We start from the raw sequence: 20507 nt of genomic DNA on the forward strand, positions 1-20507 counted from the left end.
AGTGAAAAAGCATGAGTAAACTGAAAGGAAGCCGCCTGGAGGCAGAAATCGATCGAGTTAGAGCCGATGCGAACTGGAAGCGGCTCTCGGAGCTTCTCCCATCTGTAAAATCCAAGAATTCTGGCCTAGAAGACTGTTATGAGATGTTCCAGGCGGAAATTGTACTCGAAACGTATTTGGATCACCTTGGAGGTCAATTTTCACGCTAAAAATTGGAATTTCTTCAGAAAAAACCAGGAAAAATCGAGAAACTTGTAAAAACCGCAAAAAACCAGTTTTTTAGCTGAAAAAGGCCAAAATTTGGTGTTTTCTAATGATTTTCAGCCCGAAAGTTTGATATTTTCGCTGAAAAATCCAAAAAAAAACGTGAAAATTTGGCGTTTTGATGGATTTTTCACTCAAAAATTCGATTTTCGGCACTAAAATCACTGAAAAATTGATTTTTTAAAAATTTTTTTCGGCTACAGAACCAAAATAAATCAGATTTTTGCGAAAAAATATGCAAAAATTAAGGTTTTTATTTTTTTTATTTTTTGGAGAAAAATCGATAATCTTAACACGTAAAATGCGATTTTACGCTCAAAAAACGTAAAAATTCGGATTTTTCGTAGTTTTTAAGCGGAAAATTCAGTTTTTGAACTGAAGATTTGATTTTGAGCTCAAAAACTCGAAATTTTGGATTTTTTTTTCAGAAAAAATGTGATTTTTAGCTCAAAAATTCAATTTTTCACTGCAAAAAACGTAAAAATTCGGATTTTTCGTGGAAAAAATGCGGTTTTTAGCTCAAAAATTGGAATTTTACGCTCAAAAAACGTAAAATTTCGTGTTTTTCGTAGTTTTTAAGCGGAAAATTCAATTTTTGAACTAAAAAATGCGAATTTTAGCTGAAAAATTCAATTTTTCACTGTAAAAAACGTGAAATTTTACATTTTTCACGGAAAAATGTGATTTTTAGCTCGAAAATTCAATTTCTAGCTCAAAACAACGTAAAAATTCCAATTTTTCATAGTTTTGAAGCGGAAAATTCAATTTTTGGACTAAAAATGAGATTTTTAGCTCAAAAAACAAAAAAAAATCCATTTTAGACTCTAAACTCAACCATTTTACAAAAAAAATGGATTTTTTCTGAAAACAACTGGATTTTTGCACTAAAAATCACATTTTCCACCCGAAAAACGCAATTTTCAGCCTAAAAATCCCGAATTTTCACCAAAAAACCCCCAAAAATCGATATTTATTTCAGAAATAATTCGTCCATCACATGATCACATGGATAAACTCTCATCAGCTGAACAACTACTACATGAAGCTTTAAAAGGCCATTCAGACAATTATACTGTTAAAATTGAAGCAAATATTCTTTTGGCAAAGTGTTTGTACGCTTGTCTTGAATTTCGCAAGGTAAAATGCGAAAAAAAAACGCGAAAAAATGACCGAAAAATCGTGAAAATCGGGTTATTTTGACCATTTTAACATGAAAAATCCAAAAAATTCGATAAAAATTGGTGTTTAGATGATTTTTATACGGAAAAATTCGATTTTTCGTGTGAAATTATGAAAAATCTCAACAATTTTCTCAGAAAATGTGAGAAAAACGGTGAAAAATGGGTTTTTTCGTCGCTGTAAAAATTAGCTCAAAAACCCCGGAAAATTGGAGAAAAATCCAATTTTCGAGTCATTTTCCGAATTTTGCACAGTTGTGAAAAATTCGATTTTTCTTTGAAAATTTACAGATTTTACTAGAAAATTCAAATTTCTCGGGGAAAAAGTCACATTTTTAGTGATTTTTTTTCAAATTTTGAGCTAAAAATTGAATTTTTCACTCATTTTCACCCCTAGAAAGTTTTTTTTTTTGACGTAAAAAATTGATGGCCTAACTTTAGGGATTTCTAGGCCACCGATCAGAAAATGTGGCTTTTCAGCCATTTTTCTTTAGTTTTTTTTTTTTGCATTTTTAGCTCAAATTAAAACGGTAAATCGATTTTGACTTGCAAATTTCAAAATTTTGCTCCAAATTTAATTACGATGGTTTTAAGCCGTTTTTCATCGATTTTTTTTTTGGATTTTTATCACAAATAAATACAATAAAAAGGATTTTAATTTAAAAATCGCCAAATTTTCAGTTTAAATCCCTAAAATCTACTAAAAATCGATATTTCCCCTGTGACTTGTGCGTTTCTCAGATTTCCGGCATAAAAACTGCATTTACATTTTCAGTCTTAAATTGAGCTGAAAATGTGAATAAATACCGTATTTCTGCCAACAATTTGACAATAGAGCACATTTGTCACTCGGACATGCGGAAGCTATGCCCAAATTTTCAATTTTTCCCGGAAGTTTGTGAATTTTTGCGGTTTTTCAGTTGAAAATTCAAATTCTCCATCACTTTTTACCCCCCTAAACTCGGTTTTCACCCAATTTGGGCCAATTGTCGTGAAGTTCGGTGCCGAGTACGCAAGACACTCGGTGTTTGCGTACTATTGGCGCTACCGTACCCCTCAAAATTCAAATTTTGAGCTAGAAATCCCGGAAAAGTGTAATAGGCGTTAAATTCGACGAGGAATTCGATTTTAATAATGAAAATCGCATGAAAATTCCCGGAACATCCAAAAATTTTACGAACAAGTCTAATTTTCATGGATTTTGCCGATATTGGCTGTGATCTATAAGCAATAATTGACAAAATCTAATAGAATATACAAAGTTTCACAATTTTTCACTAAAAAAGTAGAAATTATCTGAAAATCGGCTTCCTAACATTAATTTTAGTGGCTCTTGTGCTTCTACTCGTATTGTTGGCAGAAATACTGTATTTATTCACATTTTCAGCCTTAAAATGGCTGAAAATGTGAATAAATACCGTATTTCTGCCAACAATTTGACAATAGAGCACATTTGTCACTCGGAGATGCGGAAGCTATGCCCAAAATTTCATTTTTTCCCGAAAAACTTGTAATTTTATTGAAAAAATATATAGGGAAATCCAAAAAATGTGCTTTTTATTCGAATTGTACCCAATTTTATGCACCTGCCAGCCGTTTTTTTGCATTTTGTTGTCAAATTTGGCGTGTCCACAGTGTTTGCGTACCTTCGGAGTAACCCAAAATTGCGAAAAAAGTCAATTTTTCTTAAAGTTTGTGAAAAATTGAATATGATTCGAATTCCACGTAATTTTCAAACAAATCTGCAGAAAAGTTCGCTGTTTTTGCGAATTTTAGCATATTTAAACCTGAAATTTAAAATTTTTGAACAAAATGACCGAAAATTGAACTTTTTGAAGATATTCCGCTTAAAAACGTCATTTTTCTCAAGGTTTTCATTCAAAATTGCTAAAAATCCAAGAATTTTTCCCTTTTTTGAATGAAAATCGAGGTTCCCATCAAAAATCGATATCTCCCCTGTGACTTGTGTGTTTCTTGTCAGATTTTTGGCATAAAACTGTACTTATTCACATTTTCAGTCATAAATTGGCTGAAAATGTGAATAAATACCGTATTTCTGCCAACAATTTGACAATAGAGCACATTTGTCACTCGGACATGCGGAAGCTATGCCCAAATTTTCATTTTTTTTTCCCGAAAAACTTGTAATTTTTCCCATTTCAGGCCCTTCAATGCATCTCAAACAGTGAAATGGAGAACGGAAAAACCCCGTTTCGGACTCTCCGGACCCTTCGTCTGGTAGCTGAGGGCTATGCTATCAAAGGTAGGGGGTCTCGCCACGAAATTAAAGGCGCATTGGGCGGAAAATTTAAAAATCGAAGGAATCTAGCCAATATGGGTGTCAAATGAAAGCTCTCGGCGTGGAGAAGCTGAATAAAATGCCGAAAAATTTTGAAAAAATCGGGAAAAAAATGAGAAAAATGGAAAAATTGGGATTTTCCAGGCCTTTGCATTGAATCAATGGAAGAAGTTCCGACAACTCGGCCACACTCGAACAGTACAACATCCACGTCATCGTCGGCTTCATCTAAAGATCAACGGGCTCTTTATGTCTTTGAAAAATCTGCAGAATTGGCGATTTTCTACATAAATGAGCTGGAAAAATCGATAAACTCGTCAAGCCAAGCGGCGAAGCCTGTTGGAACGGTCACACCGAATTCTCAGGCTGCTGGAGTTCGACAGCAAGAGAAAATTGGTACAAATTGGAGATTTTTGGAGCCCATTTTGAAAAAAATTAGAAAAAGCCAAAAAAAAAATTTTTTTTCTTCAGTTTTTTCGCAAATTCGACATTATTTTTGAGTTCAGTTCACTGAGAGCTTCAATTTACGTATAATCATGCCATAATTACCTTGAATTTGAAAAAAGTTTGGGTCCCGCAGCGAAATCTCCAGGGTTACTGTAGTTTTCGTGGTGGGACCCAAATTTCTTCAAATTGGAGCAAAATATGGCATGATTATACTCAAATTGAAGGTGTCAATGAGCTGAAAACGAATTTTACAATTTTTAAGGAAAAACTCCAAAATTGAAAAAAAAAATTTTTTTGGAATTTTCAAAAAAATAATTTTTTTGTTGAAATTTTAAAGTTTTGCCTAAAAAAATGTAAATTTAGTTTTCAGCTCAATGAGAGCTTCAATTTGAGTATAATCATGCTATACTTTGCTCCAATTTGAAGAAAGTTGGGTCCCGCAGCGAAATCTCCCGGGTTACTGTAGTTTTCGTGGTGGGAAATTTTTTTCAAATTGGAGCAAAATATGCCATGATTATACTTAAATTGAAGGTCTCATTGAGCTCAATTCAAAAATTTATCACATTTTGAACCAATTTCCAAAAAAAAATTTTCCGAAAATTTTTTTCGAAATTTTAGAGTTTTGCCTTAAAAAATGTAAAATTAGTTTTCAGCTCATTGACACCTTCAATTTGAGTATAATCATGCCATATTTTGCTCGAATTTGAAGAAATTTGGATCCCACCACGAAAACTACAGTAACCCCGAAGATTTCAAATTTCTTCAAATTGGAGCAAAGTATGGCATGATTATACTTAAATTGAAGGACTGAGCGAGCTGAACTCAAAAATATTCGAATTTTAGGCTTGAAAATTTTGAAAAAAAAAATTTTTTCACAAATTTTGAGATTTTTTTTCCGAATTTGTTAGGATTTTTAGGATTTTCATTTAAAACTTAAACAGGTTTTACAAACTTTAGAACTTTTTTCCGGGAATTTTTTAAAATTAGACTCAAAAATTTGAATAAAAAACCAAAAAAAACCATATTTAACTCTGAAAAATGTGTTTTTAATATCGATTTTTACTCAAAAAATGTGTTTTTTTTTCAATTTTTACCTAAAAATCTTCCAATTTCTCAGGTGAGCTGCTGGAACGAATCATGGAACGTGTCGCAATCATCCGAGCAAAAGATACGGCGGCAAAGAAGGTCTCATCAGGCACAGAAGGCATCGAATGGTACCGAAAAATTATCACATGCCTTGGTGATAAATTCACTGGCGAACGGCTCAAACAGAAGCTCTCCAGACAATTCGCAGAGTTGCTCATTCGAGCAACTGTACCAATTGAGGAAAAGTCGATGAGCGAGGCGATGCACACGAAAGCCATGAATATGAAGTGAGAAAAACGACGCCGAAAAACGCCGGAAATTTGACGCGAAAATGAGCCAAAACTCGAGAAAAATGGAGCAATTTGTGCATTTTTTGTGGAAAAATCGCCGAAAAATTAGGCAATTTTCATCAATTTGCACGGAAAAGTGTCAAGAAATAAAAAAAAAGAAAATTTGGCCCGAAATTAGCCAAAAAGTGTGAAAATTGAGAAATTTTTCATGATTTTGCACTGAAAAATGTCCGAAAATTAGGTAATTCCGAATTTTCTTCGATTTTTCCCTGAAAAATCACAGATTTAAGTCAAAAATTCAAATTTCGCGCCGCTCCACTGACAAAAGTGCACAATTTTGCGGAAAACCACGATTTTTTGGAGTTTTTCAGTGTGAAATTCGAATTCTCCATAGCTTTTAACCTTAAAATCACCTATTTTTTGGGTTCCATCTCGAAATTTGAATTTCCCGGGGGGGGGGGGGGGGGACTGTAGCCTCGGAAGTACGCAAACACCGAGCGCCGCCCGACGACAAAATGCACAAATTGCTTAATTCTCGTGGTTTAGCCCAAAAAATGGGTTTTCGGTGTAAAAAACGACGGGAAACTCGAATTTCGCACTTAAAATCCAAGAAAATTGATACGTGGGCTCGAAATCTGAAATTTTCAACAAAAAAGCTGATTTTCGATAAATTTCATTATAAAATTCGAAATCCCCATCATTTTTTACCTCGGAATCACATTTTTCTGACTTCCAGCTCAAAATTTGAATTTCCCTGGGGTACGGTAGCCTCAAAAGTACGCAAACACTGATCTGCTTACGACAAAATGCACAATTTCTTCAATTTTTGTGGTTTAGCACTGAAAATAGGGTTCCGAGGGTAAAAATTTGCGAAAAATTCGAATTTCACAATAAAAAGCCTGTGAAAGTTATTATTTCAGGCAAAAAATTTGAAATTTTGGGTTTCAGGCACTTTTTCAAAATTTTTAACAATCAAATTTGAAATCCCCATCATTTTTTACCCTGGAATGCCATTTCTCTGGCTTCTAGCTCAAAATTTTAAATTTCCGGGGGTACTATAGCCTCAAAAGTACGCAAACACCGCCAACACCCCACGACAAATTGCACAGTTTTCTGGAATTTTGCGAAATTACGCAAAATAGGGGTAAAATGGTGTTCTGAATGCGAATTTAGCAGTGAAAAATCGTAAAAATTCCCAGTTTTCGAGTTTTTTCTGGCAATTTTCCTCAAAATGACTCGATTTTCTCGATTTTTGGCGCTTTTTGAGCCGATTTTTCACAATTTTCGCGTTTTTCAGACTCTATCACGGCTCGAACAAGACATTCTACACTCCGAAATCGAAAATCGAGGAGATTATTCTTCTTTTACTGATTAATGAAGTTCTATCAACGCGGGAAGTGATATTATCAAGAACAGATGATTTATCGTCATCGCGGACGTTATCACTGCAAAACGCGAAATCTTCGTTCAATTTGCTCACTTTGGTACGGAATTTTGGCCGAAAAACGGCTCAAATTTCGTGAAAAATGGCTGAAAATGGACCAAAACTGAGAGAAAAAACCTTCGAAAACGGTCGAAAACTGTGAAATTTCCAGCCGAATTGCAGGAAAAGCCACACAAAAATTATAGATTTTTCAACAAAAACTTAATTGGTGGCCTAACTTTTTGAATTGTTAGGCCACAAGTTTTTGATACAGTGAAAAATTCGAATTTTCCGCCACTCGGATGCTGCAAGCAGCGCGCTCCGCTGAAAATTGCTCAAATTGTCAATTCTAAGCCGGATTTTCGAATTTCCCGCCGAAACCTAGTGCGCTCCAATGAGAAAATGCTGATTTTCTGCTTTTTTTTCAAAAGTTTTGCCAAAAACGAGCCAAAAATCGAATTATTTGACCGAAATTTCCGGTCAAAAATCACTTTTTTTCACGCGAAAAAAATGGGGATTTTTAAGAAATTTGAATCCTATTAACTGATTTTTAGTTGATTTTTCTGGAAATTATCTAAAAATCGAATTTTTTAAACATTTTCTCAGTGACTCATGTGCCTCTACTCAGATTGATGGCATAAAAACTGTATTTATTCACATTTTCAGTCATAAATTGGCTGAAAATGTGAATAAATACAGTATTTCTGCCAACAATTTGACAATAGAGCACATTTGTCACTCGGAGATGCGGAAGCTATGCCCAAATTTTCAATTTTCCCGGAAACTTGTGATTTTCATGAAAATCCCCGGTTTTCAGTTCGATTTCCGAAATCCCCAGACAATTTTACCCCAAAATCGTGTTTTCCCAGCTTTCTAGCTCGAAATTTGAATTTCCCGGGGTACTGTAGCGCCAAAAGTACGCAAACACCGAGGATCCGACGACGACAAAATGCACAGTTTTCTGAAATTTCGCGAAAATATGCAAAGTTGGGGTAAATTGATGCTCTGAATGCGGATTTTGCAGTGAAAAAGTGTAAAAATTCCTAGTTTTTGAGTTTTTGAGTTTTCCTATAAAATTCTATTCACAAATTTTCAATTTTCGAAACAAAATCGAGTTTTTACTAAAAACATCAGATTTTCAGTTCGATTTTCGAAATCCCCACTCAATTTTACCCATACTTCACGTTTTCCTGAGCTTTTAGCTCAATTTTCAAGTTTCCGGGGGTACTGTAGCGCCAAAAGTACGCAAACACCGCCAACACCCCACGAAAAAATGCACAATTTTCTGAAATTTTGCAAAAATATGCAAATTAGGGGTAAAATGGTGCTCTGAATTCGAATTTAGCACGGAAAAATCACGAAAATGAATTTGTGAGCCGAAATGTTTATTTTGAACTCATAAAATGAATGCACAAATTCGGCTAGAAATCCATGAAAATTAGGGGAATTTTTGAATTACCCGCCAATTTTCTAGAGAATTGCCTGAAAATTCAGCGAAAAAATTGACTCATATTAAATATTTTCTCTGTTTTCTCTCACTCTCTGTCTCTCCACCGAATGTTCAATTATTCACGTTTTACATATTCAAACAATTGTGTATATGTGTTTCTGTGTAGTAGTTTCTTTTTGCAAAACGAAGTGGTCACTCTCTCTTCTCTGAATTACTCCAATTTTCACTGTGTTTCATGAAAAAATTCGTGAAAAATCGGAATTTTCGGCGAAAATTGCGAAGAACCGAGTATTTTTGTGGCTTTTGCACGCAAAATTTGGTTAAAAATGAGCCAAAACTCATGCAAAATAAGAAAATTTGAGAATTTTTCATTGAAAACCGAATAAAAATTCGGACGAAATCTGTTTTTTTCCGATTTTTTTTTCAAAAAAGTCGAGTTTTCTCTGAAAATCGCACGATTTCAGTTCGATTTTCGAAATCTTCACACAATTTTACCCCTAAATCAAGATTTTCCAGCTTCGTAGCTTGAAATTTGAATTTCCTGGGGGGTACTGTAGCGCCAAAAGTACGCAAACACCGCCAACACCCCACGACAAAATGCACAGCTTTCTGGAATTTTGGGAAAATGTGCAAAATAGGGGAGCGAATATTTTTTCAGTGATTTTCGTAATGAAAATTGCTGAATAATCCTAGAAAATTGGAAAAAAAAAGAAAAAAAGCTTCTGCTCAGATTTTTGGCAATTTTTCGAATAAAAAACTTCTGAAAATATATTCAAACTTCTACGTTTGAGCAGCTCAAGAAATTACTAAAAAAAATCTGTAAAAAAGTCTTAGAATTTCGAAATTTCTAAAAAAAAGAAAATTTGCCTCTAAATTATTTTAAAAAAAAAATCCCACATTTCCAGTGATTTTTCTCAAATTTTTCGTTAAAAATTGAGTTTCTCACTCATTTTTACCCCCGGGAAATTGGTTTTTTGCACAAAGTAGATTGGTGGCCTAACTTTTGAGATTTCTAGGCCACCAATCTGAATACGATGGTTTTAAGCCGTTTTTCATCGATTTTTTTTGGATTTTTATCACAAATAAATACAATAAAAAGGATTTTAACTTGAAAATCGCCAAATTTTCAGTTTAAATCCCTAAAATCTACTAAAAATCGATATTTCCCCTGTGACTTGTGCGTTTCTCAGATTTTGGCATAAAAACTGTATTTATTCACATTTTCCAGTCTTAAATTGAGCTGAAAATGTGAATAAATACCGTATTTCTGCCAACAATTTGACAATAGAGCACATTTGTCACTCGGACATGCGGAAGCTATGCCCAAATTTTCAATTCTTTCCCGAAAAACTTTGGATTTTTTCGATTTTTTTAGTCAATTGTTTTCAGGTGCTCTCCACAATCAATCAATATCAATTGCTGGCGCAAATCTACGAGCGAGCTATGAAATTTGCGAATAACGACTCGTTTTTGTGGTAAATTCGAGATTTTCGAGAGTTTTTCGGCTGAAAATCTGGCAACATTTCCAGGCAACAATTCGCTCTTTCTGCAATCTGCTGTGGCCGGTTTTCCCGGGCGATTCGGGTCTTCGAACAGTCCATTCTCGCCTCCACAATCGCCTCAGAATCTCTGACGTCATCAGCGTCGTCGACGTCATCGATTTCCTCGCAAAATTCGACGTCAAAAGCTCAAAATTTGCATCAAAATCGTCGGCCGAAATCGCCGGATTCGGCAATGTTTTCATCGCTAAAACTTACCAATAACCCGTCCTGCGCACTTTCAGTCATTTCCGAATATATGATGATCTCACAGGTGTTAATCGAGCGATTCGGCAATTATGAGCCAGGTTAGAGCCCCTGAAAGTGGTTTTTTCGAACTCTCCGTGCTCTCAGCTTTCAAATGAGCCCCATATCGAGTAGCGTTGATTTTGAAAAAATCGCGGGTCTCGCCGCGAAAACTTGGAAGCTACAGTAATCCTCGTGGTGAGACCTGAAAATTTTCAAAATCAACTGAAACTAGCCAATATGGGGCTCATTTGAAAGCTCTCAGTGAGCTGAGTACAAAAATCTTATTTTCAACTGAAAATTTCTCCCCATGCGCCTTTAAGCTACAGTAACCCCGGGGGGATTTTCGTGGCGGGACCTAAAAATTTCCAAAATTATCGAAAACTAGTATTTATGAGACTTATTTGAAAGCTATCAGTGTGCTGAGTTTAAAAATAGCATTTTTAATGGAAAATACGTTACCCTGCGCCTTTAAACTACAGTAACACCGGGGGATTTCGTGGCGAGACCCAAAAATTTCCGAAAATCAACGAAAACTAGTCGATATGGGGCGTATTTTGAAGCTCTGAGTGAGCTGAGCTCAAAAATATTAATCACACCTTGAAATTCCTCCCCATGCGCCTTTAAACTACAGTAACCCCGGAGGGATTTCGTGGCGGGACCCCAAATTTTTTGGTTTATTGAAATCTGCCCAATTTGGGGCTCATTTTGAAGCTCTCAGTGTGCTCAGTTCAAAAATATTAATAACATTGCGAATTTTCTTCCCATGCGCCTTTAAACTACAGCAACACAGGGGGATTTCGTGGTGGGACCCGAAATTCCTCAAAATCAACCGAACCTGAGCAATATGGGCTCATTTGAAAGCTCTCAGTGTGCTGAGCTCAAAAATATTCTATTCGAGTCAAATACTAACCCGTGCGTCTTTAAACTACAGTAACTCCCCGGGGGATTTCGTGGCGAGACCCAAAAAATTCCAAAATCAACGAAAACTAGCCGATATGGGGGGCTTATTTGAAAGCTCTCAGCAGCCCAAATCTGAAAAACCGAATACAAAATTTCCAGCAATCGAATACGCGTCAAAGGCCGTGGATTTGTGCTCCAAAGAGGGACAATTGTCGTTTTTGAAGGCCCGATGCCAATTGTTGCATGCAATTGCTTATGGGTAAGAATAGGCTGAAAATGAGCGATTTTTTCGAGTTTTTCATGAAAAAATAGGCTAAAAATATGCATTTTCGGCCAAAAAACCGGCAAAAATCGCGTTTTTTTTTCAGATTCCGAGCCTCCGAAGAGCCATCATGGGACCTGAAGAAGGCTCAACTCGCGAAAACGGTCCAATTAATTGAAGAATGTGTATCGATTGATGCTCACGACTATCTTTCACTATATTATGCAGCATATTTTCATGCAATTTCCCGTGATCTCGAATCCGCGAAAGATCGGTGCTCGCGGAGCCTGGCTCTTAATGGAGATCAGCCTGCGGCCATTATGCTCTTGGCGTTGATTTTTACGGCTTACGGAGACCTTAAAGGAGCTCTGGATCTTGTTATCAACTCGCTCGCCGAGTTTGAGCATAACTATGGGCTCATGGTGCTCAGGCTTCATATTGAGACGAAATTCGGCAGAATTGAAGGTAAAAACCTGGAAAAGGCGCGCGAAATTCGGCATTTTTACGATTTTTTACTGCAAAATTCGAATTCAGAGCACCATTTTACCCCTATTTTGCATATTTCCGCGAAATTTCTGAAAACTGTGCATTTTGTCGTGGGATGTCACGGTGTTTGCGTACTTTTGGCGCTACCGTACCCCCCGGAAATTCAAATTTTTGGGTTTTTCATCAGATTTGCGGCACGAAAAATTGCGCGAAAAATTGCACAGTTTTCTGAAATTTTGCGAAAATATGCAAAATAGGGGTAAAATGGTGCTCTGAATGCGAATTTAGCAGTGTAAAATCGTAGAAATCCCAAGTTTTCGAGTTTTTCTTGAGTTTTCCATGAAACTCCCCCCCCCCAAAAATTACCTAGAAATTGATATTTCCCCTGTGACTCTTATGCTTCAACTCTTATTGATTGCAGTAAAAACAGGTATTTATTCACATTTTCAGCCTTAAATTGGCTGAAAATGGGAATAAATACCGTATTTCTGCCAACAATTTGACAATAGAGCACATTTGTCACTCGGAGATGCGGAAGCTATGCCCAAATTTACATTTTTTCACGAAAAACTTGTGATTTTCACAGATTTTCAGTTGAAAATTCGATTTCTCCATCACTTTTTACCCTCCTAAACCGGTTTTCAGACAATTTGGACCAACTGTCGTAAAGTTCGGTGCCAAGTACGCAAACCTCGGTGTTTGCGTACTTTTGGGGCTACCGTACCCCGGGAAATTCAAAAATAGGCTTAGAGGCTCTGAAAATCGCACAAAAACACTAAATTTTTGGGTTTTTAGCAGAGTTTTTATCTGAAAACTGCATTTTCTTGAAATTTGGTTATTTTCCACCCAAAAACATTATTTTCATTGAAAATTCGAAATTTCTCAGCAAAAATCTGCATTTTTTGAACATCCTGAGATTTGTAAGAATTTTCCAACTTTCAAAGCAAAAATTATGCAAAAATCGCCGAAAACCGTGGCAAAATTTGTATTTTTGAGCAATTTTCGGCTGAAAAACGCTGGAAAGTTGGAAAAATTGGATAATCAATGAAAATTTCAACAAAAATGGGGATTTTTAAGAAATTTGAATCCTATCAACTGATTTTTAGTTGATTTTTCTGGAAATTATCTATCTAAAAATCGAATTTTTTAAACATTTTCTCAGTGACTCATGTGCCTCTACTCAGATTGATGGCATAAAAACTGTATTTATTCACATTTTCAGTCTTAAATTGAGCTGAAAATGTGAATAAATACAGTATTTCTTCTGCCAACAATTTCACAATAGAGCACTTTTGTCACTCGGACATGCGGAAGCTATGCCCAAATTTTCAATTTTCCCCCGAAAACTTGTGAATTTTCCAAAAAAAAAAAATCATTTTTTACTACTTTTGAGCCAAATTTTCCCAATAAATATTTCAGAATCCCTAGACACTTGCTCTCATCTTCTTGATTTCTGGAAGAAACAGCCCCCCGTTCAGCAACAACTCGCCTATTCAGGAGGAATTCTTGACGAAGAACGATCTCAGCGAACCATTAACGGAGCGGCGGAGCAACTTTTCGGCGGCGGCGGAGCAACGCCGAGCCAAAAGACTGGAACTCCATCATTGGGCAGAGAGCTCTCGACACCGTTAGCTACAACTCCACTGATTCCGATGAACTTTCCGTTGTCCTCAGCATTACCGGTTATAAGTGCAATTCCGTCTAACGCGTCGACTATGGATCTTTCTGGAGGTGCGCGGGAATTTGATCTTCCCGCCGAAAAAAAATATTCAAAAATTTGAATTTTTTGAATTTCCCGCCAAAAAAATTTCAAAAATTTGAATTTTTAGAATTTCCCGCCGAAAAAAAATATTCAAAAATTTGAATTTTTTGAATTTCCCGCCAAAAAATATTCAAAAATTTGAATTTTTTGAATTTCCCGCCAAAAAATATTCAAAAATTTTAATTTTTGAATTTCCCGCCAAAAAATATTCAAAAATTTGAATTTTTGAATTTCCCGCCAAAAAATATTCAAAAATTTGAATTTTTTGAATTTCCCGCCAAAAAATATTCAAAAATTTGAATTTTTGAATTTCCCGCCAAAAAATATTCAAAAATTTGAATTTTTTGAATTTCCCGCCAAAAAATATTTTAAAAATTTGAATTTTCCGCCAAAAAAAAAGGTCAAAAATATTCAAAAAATTTGAATTTTCTAAATTTCCCGCCAAAAATTCCATTGATTTTTCAGCAGCCGAATCAATAGTTGGCGGTGGTGCGTCAGAAGTGGGCGGAGCCGCGTCCACGAATTCGGATTCGCTGAATTCGGGAATCGGTGACGCGTGGTCGAAATTTCGAACACAAGCCGATGTTTGGATGTGTCTAGCAGAATTATATATAAATGAAGGAAGACATGCAGATTTGACAAAAGTTATTGAACAGGCGATTACAATGTTTCCAAGTTCACCGCAGGCACTTTATTTGAAGGTAGCTGCCGGAAAATTGGCGGATTTTTGATGCAAAAACTCTCGAAAACCCCGCGAAAAATGATCTACAATGACAAAAATCTCGATTTTTTGGTCAAAAAATGGATGAAAATCGGCTAAAAATCAAGGAATTTACAAAAAAATGACTGAAAATCGTGGATTTTTTCGGAAAAAACTCGAAAACTGCTCAAAAATGGGCGAAAAAATCGATTTTCCGCCTAAAAAATCCGCATTTTTAAGTGGGAATTTCAAATTTGCCTCGCGGCCAGCACATGCGCTCTATTGATAAATTGCACAGAAATTCTGAAAATTTTTCGGATTTACTGTCAGAGATTGGCAAGTTATCGACACATTTTTTTCCTCTTCTAAACTGCGGTAAAAGTTTTCACTGTGAAAATTCCAGATTTTCAGTTCGATTTTCGAAATCCCCCCCAATTTTCACCCCTAAATCAAGATTTCCCAGCTTTCTAGCTTGAAATTTGAATTTCCCGGGGGTACTGTAGACCCAAAAGTACGCGAACATCGAGGGCTACACGACAAAATGCACAGTTTTTTGAAATTTCGAGAAAATATGCAAAATAGGGGTAAAATGGTGCTCTGAATTCGGATTTTGCAGTGAAAAATCGTAGAAATTCCTATTTTTCGAGTTTTCCTATAAAAAGTTATAAATTTTTCAAATTTTCAGCCTAAGATTTCACATTAAATCCATAAAATCCCTTAGAAATTGATATTTCAGTGGCTCATGTGCTTCTCCTCGTACAAAGTAGATTGGTGGCCTAACTTTTGAGATTTCTAGGCCACCAATCTGAATACGATGGTTTTAAGCCGTTTTTCATCGATTTTTTTTTTGGATTTTTATCACAAATAAATACAATAAAAAGGATTTTAATTTAAAAATCGCCAAATTTTCAGTTTAAATCCCTAAAATCTACTAAAAATCGATATTTCCCCTGTGACTTGTGCGTTTCTCAGATTTTGGCATAAAAACTGTATTTATTCACATTTTCAGTCTTAAATTGAGCTGAAAATGTGAATAAATACCGTATTTCTGCCAACAATTTGACAATAGAGCACATTTGTCACTCGGACATACGGAAGCTATGCCCAAATTTTCATTTTTTCCCCAAAAACTTTGGATTTTTAACGAAAATTGAGATTTTTTACCTGAAAAAACTGGAAAAATCGACGATTTTCATTGAAAAATTCCAAATTATTTTTGCAGGGTCGCCTGCTAGTTTCCCGATGTCAAAAGCTCGCCGACGAGACGCTAGTCTCCAGAATTCGAGGAGAAGCAAAATCGGCATATCTTGCAGCGCTAGCACTTGCACCCGGCCATTTTCAGTCAATGTCAGCGTTGGCGAAGCTCTACGAAGAGGAAGGAAATCAGAAAATGGCTGAGCACATGCTGAGGTCTGAATGGGGTTACTGTAGGCCTAAAGGCACATACGAGAAGCTGGAAAATATTGGAAAAATCAATTTTTTTAATGGGAAAATCGATAATTTTAGAAAAATAATCTGGAAAATGCCATAATTTTCTGAAAAAAAATCGATAATTTTCTGAAAAAATCGATTTTTTTTTGTTGAAAAATCAATATTTTTAAAATCGATAATTTTAGAGAAAAAAAAATCGATAATTTCCCAAAATATCGATAATTTTTTTGAAAAAATCGATAATCTTCCGGAAAATCAATAAATTCCCGGAAAATCGATAATTTTAGAAAAAAAATCAATAATTTCGAAGAAAAAATAACGATTTTTTTTGTTGAAAAATCGATAATGTTCTAGAAAATCAGGGAAAATCGATATTTTTCTGAAAAATCCGATAATTTTTTGAAAAAAATCAATAATTTTCTGAGAAAATCGATAATTTTCTGAAAAAATTCGATAATTTAAAAATCGATAATTTTCTGAAGTAATCGATAATTTAAAAAAAATCGATAATTTTCTAAAGTAATCAATAATTTTCTGAAAAAAAAACGAATTTTTTTGAAAAAATCGATAATTTTCGAGCTTCTCATGCGCGCCTTTAAACTACAGTAATCCAATTTTTTTGCAGAGAAATGGTACGTGTGGACCCTCTAAACTGTGAATGGTGGCAACAATTGGGATGTTCTCTAATGAAACGTGGCGATTCGGACCGTGCAACTGAATGTCTCACCGCTGCCGCTCAATTGGACAGATCTACGCCGCTTTTGCCGTTTTCCGTCGTTCCGATGGTGTTTCCTGCTAATTTCCGATAAATTTTGATATTTTTCGACTGAAAATTTGAAAAAAAATTGAAAATTTTGGCCTAAATTGAGGATTTTTTTTTGAAAATTCTGTTTTTCGCTCATTTTTTTTTCAAAATGAGAAATTTTTTCTCGTAACCTCAATTTTCGAATTTCTTACGTTTTCAGCTTCAATTTGACACCCATATTGGCTATATTCCACCATTTTGAAATTTTCAGGGTCTCGCCACGAAATCCCGCCGGGTTACTGTAGCTTAAAGGCGCAGGAGAGGCGCAATTCGATTTTAAGTGTCATTTTCGAGCTCAGCGGCTCATCAGCTTTCATTTGAGCCCCATATCGACTATATTCCGACTATTTTGAAAATTTGAGGGTCCCGCCACGAAATCCCGCCGGGTTACTGTAGTTTTCGCGACGAGACCCAATTTTTTTTCAAAATCATCGTAACCTAGTCAATATGGGGGTCATTTGAAAGCTCTCGACGAGCTAAATTCAAATTTTTAACTTTCGACTCGCCAATGCGCCTTTAAACTACAGTAACCCGGGGGCTTTCGTGGCGGGACCCGAGAATTTTCAAAATCATCGAAACCTAGCCAATATGGGGCTTATTTGAAAGCTTATACTGAGCTGAACTCGAAAATGAGCAAATTTTCACATTTTGAGCGAAAATTGTTTGAAAAAATAAGTTTTTTTGGTCAATTTTTCTCGATTTTTCAGATAATTCTTCCCGATCTCTTTTCTCCCTTTTTATTGATTTTTAGATGTAATTCCATTATTTTTTCTCATTGTGAATAGAAAATTTGTATATTATCTATTTATTTATTGATTTTTATTTTACAAAAACGATTTTCTGTGAATTTTATATTCGAAAAATGGTGAAAAAATGGATTATTTATTGATTTTTTTTTTGGATTTTTTTAGGTTTTGTATATTTTATGACTGTAAAAAATTGCAGGATTAAAAATTTATTTTTATCGATTTTTTGAATTTTTTTGGAAAAATTTATTTTCTAAAAAAAATGGTTTTTTTCTTAAAAATTTTTTTTTTCTAAATTTGTCAATTTTGGCCTAAAATCAATATTATCGATTTTTGCAGCTTTCATTTGACGCCCGTCATGCCCAGATTGGGCCCCGCCGCGAAAACTACAGTACCCCGGGGAGATTTCGTGGTGGGACCCGAAAATGTCTAAATTTAACAGATTTTAGCCGATATGGGGGTCAAATGAAAGCTGGGAGAGTGAAAAAGCTGAAAATTAGATTTGTTTTGAACAAAAAAAAATTTCCAAATTTTCGAAAAAAAATTTTTTTTTTTCCGAATTTTTAATTTTTATCAAAAACTCATAAATATATACTATATCGCGAAACCCGCCGATTTTCAGCGCCCAAAATGGATCAAGAAGCCTGTCTCGGCCCATCGGACGATTTCGAAGCGGATGACGTGGATATGACGTCACCGGCAATGTCAGCTGCACAATATCTCCGACAAATGCAAGCAGAGCGTCGTGGGACTAAAAATGTCGTGAGAATTGCTCAAAAATCGCCAGATTCCACGTCACCAGAGGCCAAGAAGCAGAAGCAGTGGCTTGAAAGTGTCGGATATCAGGAAGTAAAGAAAATTGAGGTTAATAGTGCGAAAAAACTGAAAAACAAACTTAAAATTGATTCCTAAAAATTTGGGGAAATTTTTATAATTTTGCAAAAAAAAATTTTTTTTTAATTTGGAAATTTTTTTTGAGAAAAAAATTTGAATTTTTCTATTTTCAAGTTCAGCACACTGAGAGCTTCAAAATGACACCCATATTGACCCTATTCCACCTATTTTGAAAATATTTGGGTCCCGCCACGAAAACTACAGTACCCTTTTGTGGCGGGACCCAGAAATTCTCAAAATAGGTGGAATGGGGCTTAAATTAGTGCAAAAATTAAACTGTACTGAAAAATCGAAAATTTTCATTAAAAATCAATATTTTCCCGGAAAATCAATAATTTTCTTTAAAAATCGATAATTTTCTGAAAAAAATCGATATTTTTCTGGAAAATCGATAATTTTCTGAAAAAATCGATGATTTTCTCAAAAATCGATAATTTTCTTGAAAAATCGATAATTTTCTGAAAAAAACAATAATTTTCTGAAAAAATCGATAATTTTCGGAAAAATCGATAATTTTCTAAAAAAATCGATAATTTTCGGAAAAATCGATAATTTTCGGAAAAATCGATAATTTTCGGAAAAATCGATAATTTTCTGAAATTTTCAGACACCATCACCATTAATCCCATCGGAAGAGTGGCGACAGGAGAAATGTCGGAAATTCGAAGAAACTCGTGCAAAAATGGCGCTGAAAATCGAAAAATTCTCGCCGATGAGGATTGACAGACTGAATTCGGTAAAAATTTGGATTTTTCGCCGAAAAAAAATTCGTGAAAATCCCAAAAAATATGATTTTTCAGCCAGAAGAAGAGGAATGGCACGAAATTCTGCTCGAAAAATGTCTGCCGGAATTTCAGGATATTGCTGGAAACTTTTTGAATCACACTGGAACGCCGCCGGCCTTGCGGATGGTCTTTTCGATTCCAAAGAGACATGTACGCGAAAACTGACGGAAAATTCGAATTCAGTTCGCCGAGAGCTTTCAAATGACCCCCATATTGACTAGGTTACGATGACTTTGAAAAAAATTGGGTCCCGCCGCGAAAACTACAGTAATCCAGCGGGTTTTCGTGGCGAGACCCAAAAACTTTCAAAATTGTAGTAACCTAGTGAATATGGAGCTTATTTGAAAGCTAGTAAGCTGCTGAGCTCGAAAATTACACTGAAAATCGGTTTGCGTCTCTCCTGCGCCTTTAAACTACAGTAACCCGGCGGCTTATCATGGCGAGACCCAAAAACTTTCAAAATTGTCGGAATCTAGTCAATATGGGGCTTAAATGAAAGCTAATGACACGCTGAACTCGAAAATTCCACTTAAAATCGGTTTGCATCTCTCCTGTACCTTTAAACTACAGTAACCCGGCGGGTTTTCGTGGCGAGAACCAAAATTCTTCAAATTTGCTGAAAGATAAGCAATATGAAGCTTATTTGAAAGCTAGTAAGCTCTGCTGAGCTCAAAAATTACACTGAAAATCGGGGTTGCGCCTTTAAACTACAGTAACCCCCGACCCGACGAGTTCGTCGTTGCGAGACCCAATTTTCTTACAGCTGAGCCAACTCATCGAGTATCTCGTCGATTGGAGCATTGAAGAAGGCCTAAATCGTCCGATTCGCGAATGGATTTATTCACTTTTAGCGGTTATTGATCTACCATTGGTTCAGGATGTTGTCTCCGCGTTGAGAAGATTGGTCAAAGAGTGCAGGTTTATCGATTTTTCTGAGAATTATCGATTTTTCCGGGGAAAATATTGATTTTTTTTTCCAAAAAAAAAAGTATAATTTTTTCAGAAAATTATCGATTTACCGCAAAATTTATTGATTTTTTTTTTTTGCGAAAAAATGTTATTGATTTTTCTATAAATTAATCGATTTCCTTGCAAAATTCTCAATTTTTACAATTTCTTTCAAAAAAAATCAATATTTTTTATAGGTTTTTTACCGAAAACTTATTATATCAGCTACCAGAAATTATCGATTTTTCACCCAAAATTCCTTCCAGAAGCCTCCGCTCCGAGCTATCGATTGATCGAAAATCAGAAGCCAACGAGTTCTCACTGTTCATCACAATTATCACGATTTTCTTCGGGCAAAAAGATTTGGCGGATATTTAAATTATTTGTTCTTTTTTTGTTTCTCGAATTTTCCACACATTCTTCACATGATCCTCCTCCTTCTCCGCGTTGTTTTTTTGTGTTTTGCGATTTGTTGAAAATAAATCAACTTTTTTCGGAAATACTGTATCATGAATATATTGAATCGATAGAAAATCAAATTCTGAAAATTTCTGCATTTGGAAG

General features: G+C 35.3%; 2 protein-coding genes and 2 non-coding genes across 8 annotated transcripts; 3 read left to right on the forward strand and 1 right to left on the reverse strand.

Moving 5' to 3' along the window:
• Positions 1-2: 2 nt before the first annotated feature.
• On the forward strand, positions 3-17459 carry ttc-7 (the record flags this gene model as incomplete). 2 transcript variants are annotated; one of them, NM_001267916.3, is made up of 14 exons in its annotated part: positions 3-192; positions 1244-1401; positions 3606-3705; positions 3886-4137; positions 5306-5561; positions 6862-7048; positions 9827-9912; positions 9967-10283; positions 11284-11383; positions 11493-11851; positions 13292-13603; positions 14100-14335; positions 15557-15744; positions 16391-17459. In NM_001267916.3, 14 exons carry the CDS (start codon positions 12-14, stop codon positions 16572-16574), a joined length of 2916 nt encoding a protein of 971 aa, NP_001254845.1. The 2 variants fall into 2 exon arrangements, with proteins under 2 accessions (NP_001254845.1, NP_001254846.1); NM_001267917.3 differs by lacking the exons at positions 3-192; positions 1244-1401; positions 3606-3705; ... (1 more) ...; positions 5306-5561; positions 6862-7048 and having other exon boundaries at positions 9881-9912; positions 16391-16574.
• Positions 1538-1679, forward strand: Y39A3CR.11. The gene has a single exon (NR_101791.1). It is a non-coding gene; the product is annotated as a small nucleolar RNA Y39A3CR.11 (small nucleolar RNA).
• Positions 17460-17835: 376 nt separating the features above from the next.
• Positions 17836-17889, reverse strand: Y39A3CR.10. The gene has a single exon (NR_052112.1). It is a non-coding gene; the product is annotated as an Unclassified non-coding RNA Y39A3CR.10 (non-coding RNA).
• A 49-nt stretch (positions 17890-17938) lies between these two features.
• smi-1 (Gem-associated protein 2) lies at positions 17939-20440 on the forward strand (the record flags this gene model as incomplete). Of its 4 annotated transcripts, none has more annotated exons than NM_001027676.4 (5): positions 17939-18180; positions 18818-18946; positions 19011-19145; positions 19759-19913; positions 20210-20440. In NM_001027676.4, the coding sequence occupies 5 exons, from the start codon at positions 17947-17949 to the stop codon at positions 20319-20321; spliced, it is 765 nt and encodes a 254-aa protein (NP_001022847.1). The 4 variants fall into 4 exon arrangements, with proteins under 4 accessions (NP_001022847.1, NP_001407507.1, NP_001391142.1 ...); NM_001420611.1 differs by having other exon boundaries at positions 19011-19121; NM_001404271.1 differs by lacking the exon at positions 17939-18180 and having other exon boundaries at positions 18893-18946; positions 20210-20321.
• Between the last annotated feature and the right edge of the window lie 67 nt (positions 20441-20507).

Source organism: Caenorhabditis elegans, chromosome III (genome assembly GCF_000002985.6).
Source record: "Caenorhabditis elegans chromosome III".
Lineage (NCBI taxonomy): Eukaryota > Metazoa > Nematoda > Chromadorea > Rhabditida > Rhabditidae > Caenorhabditis > Caenorhabditis elegans.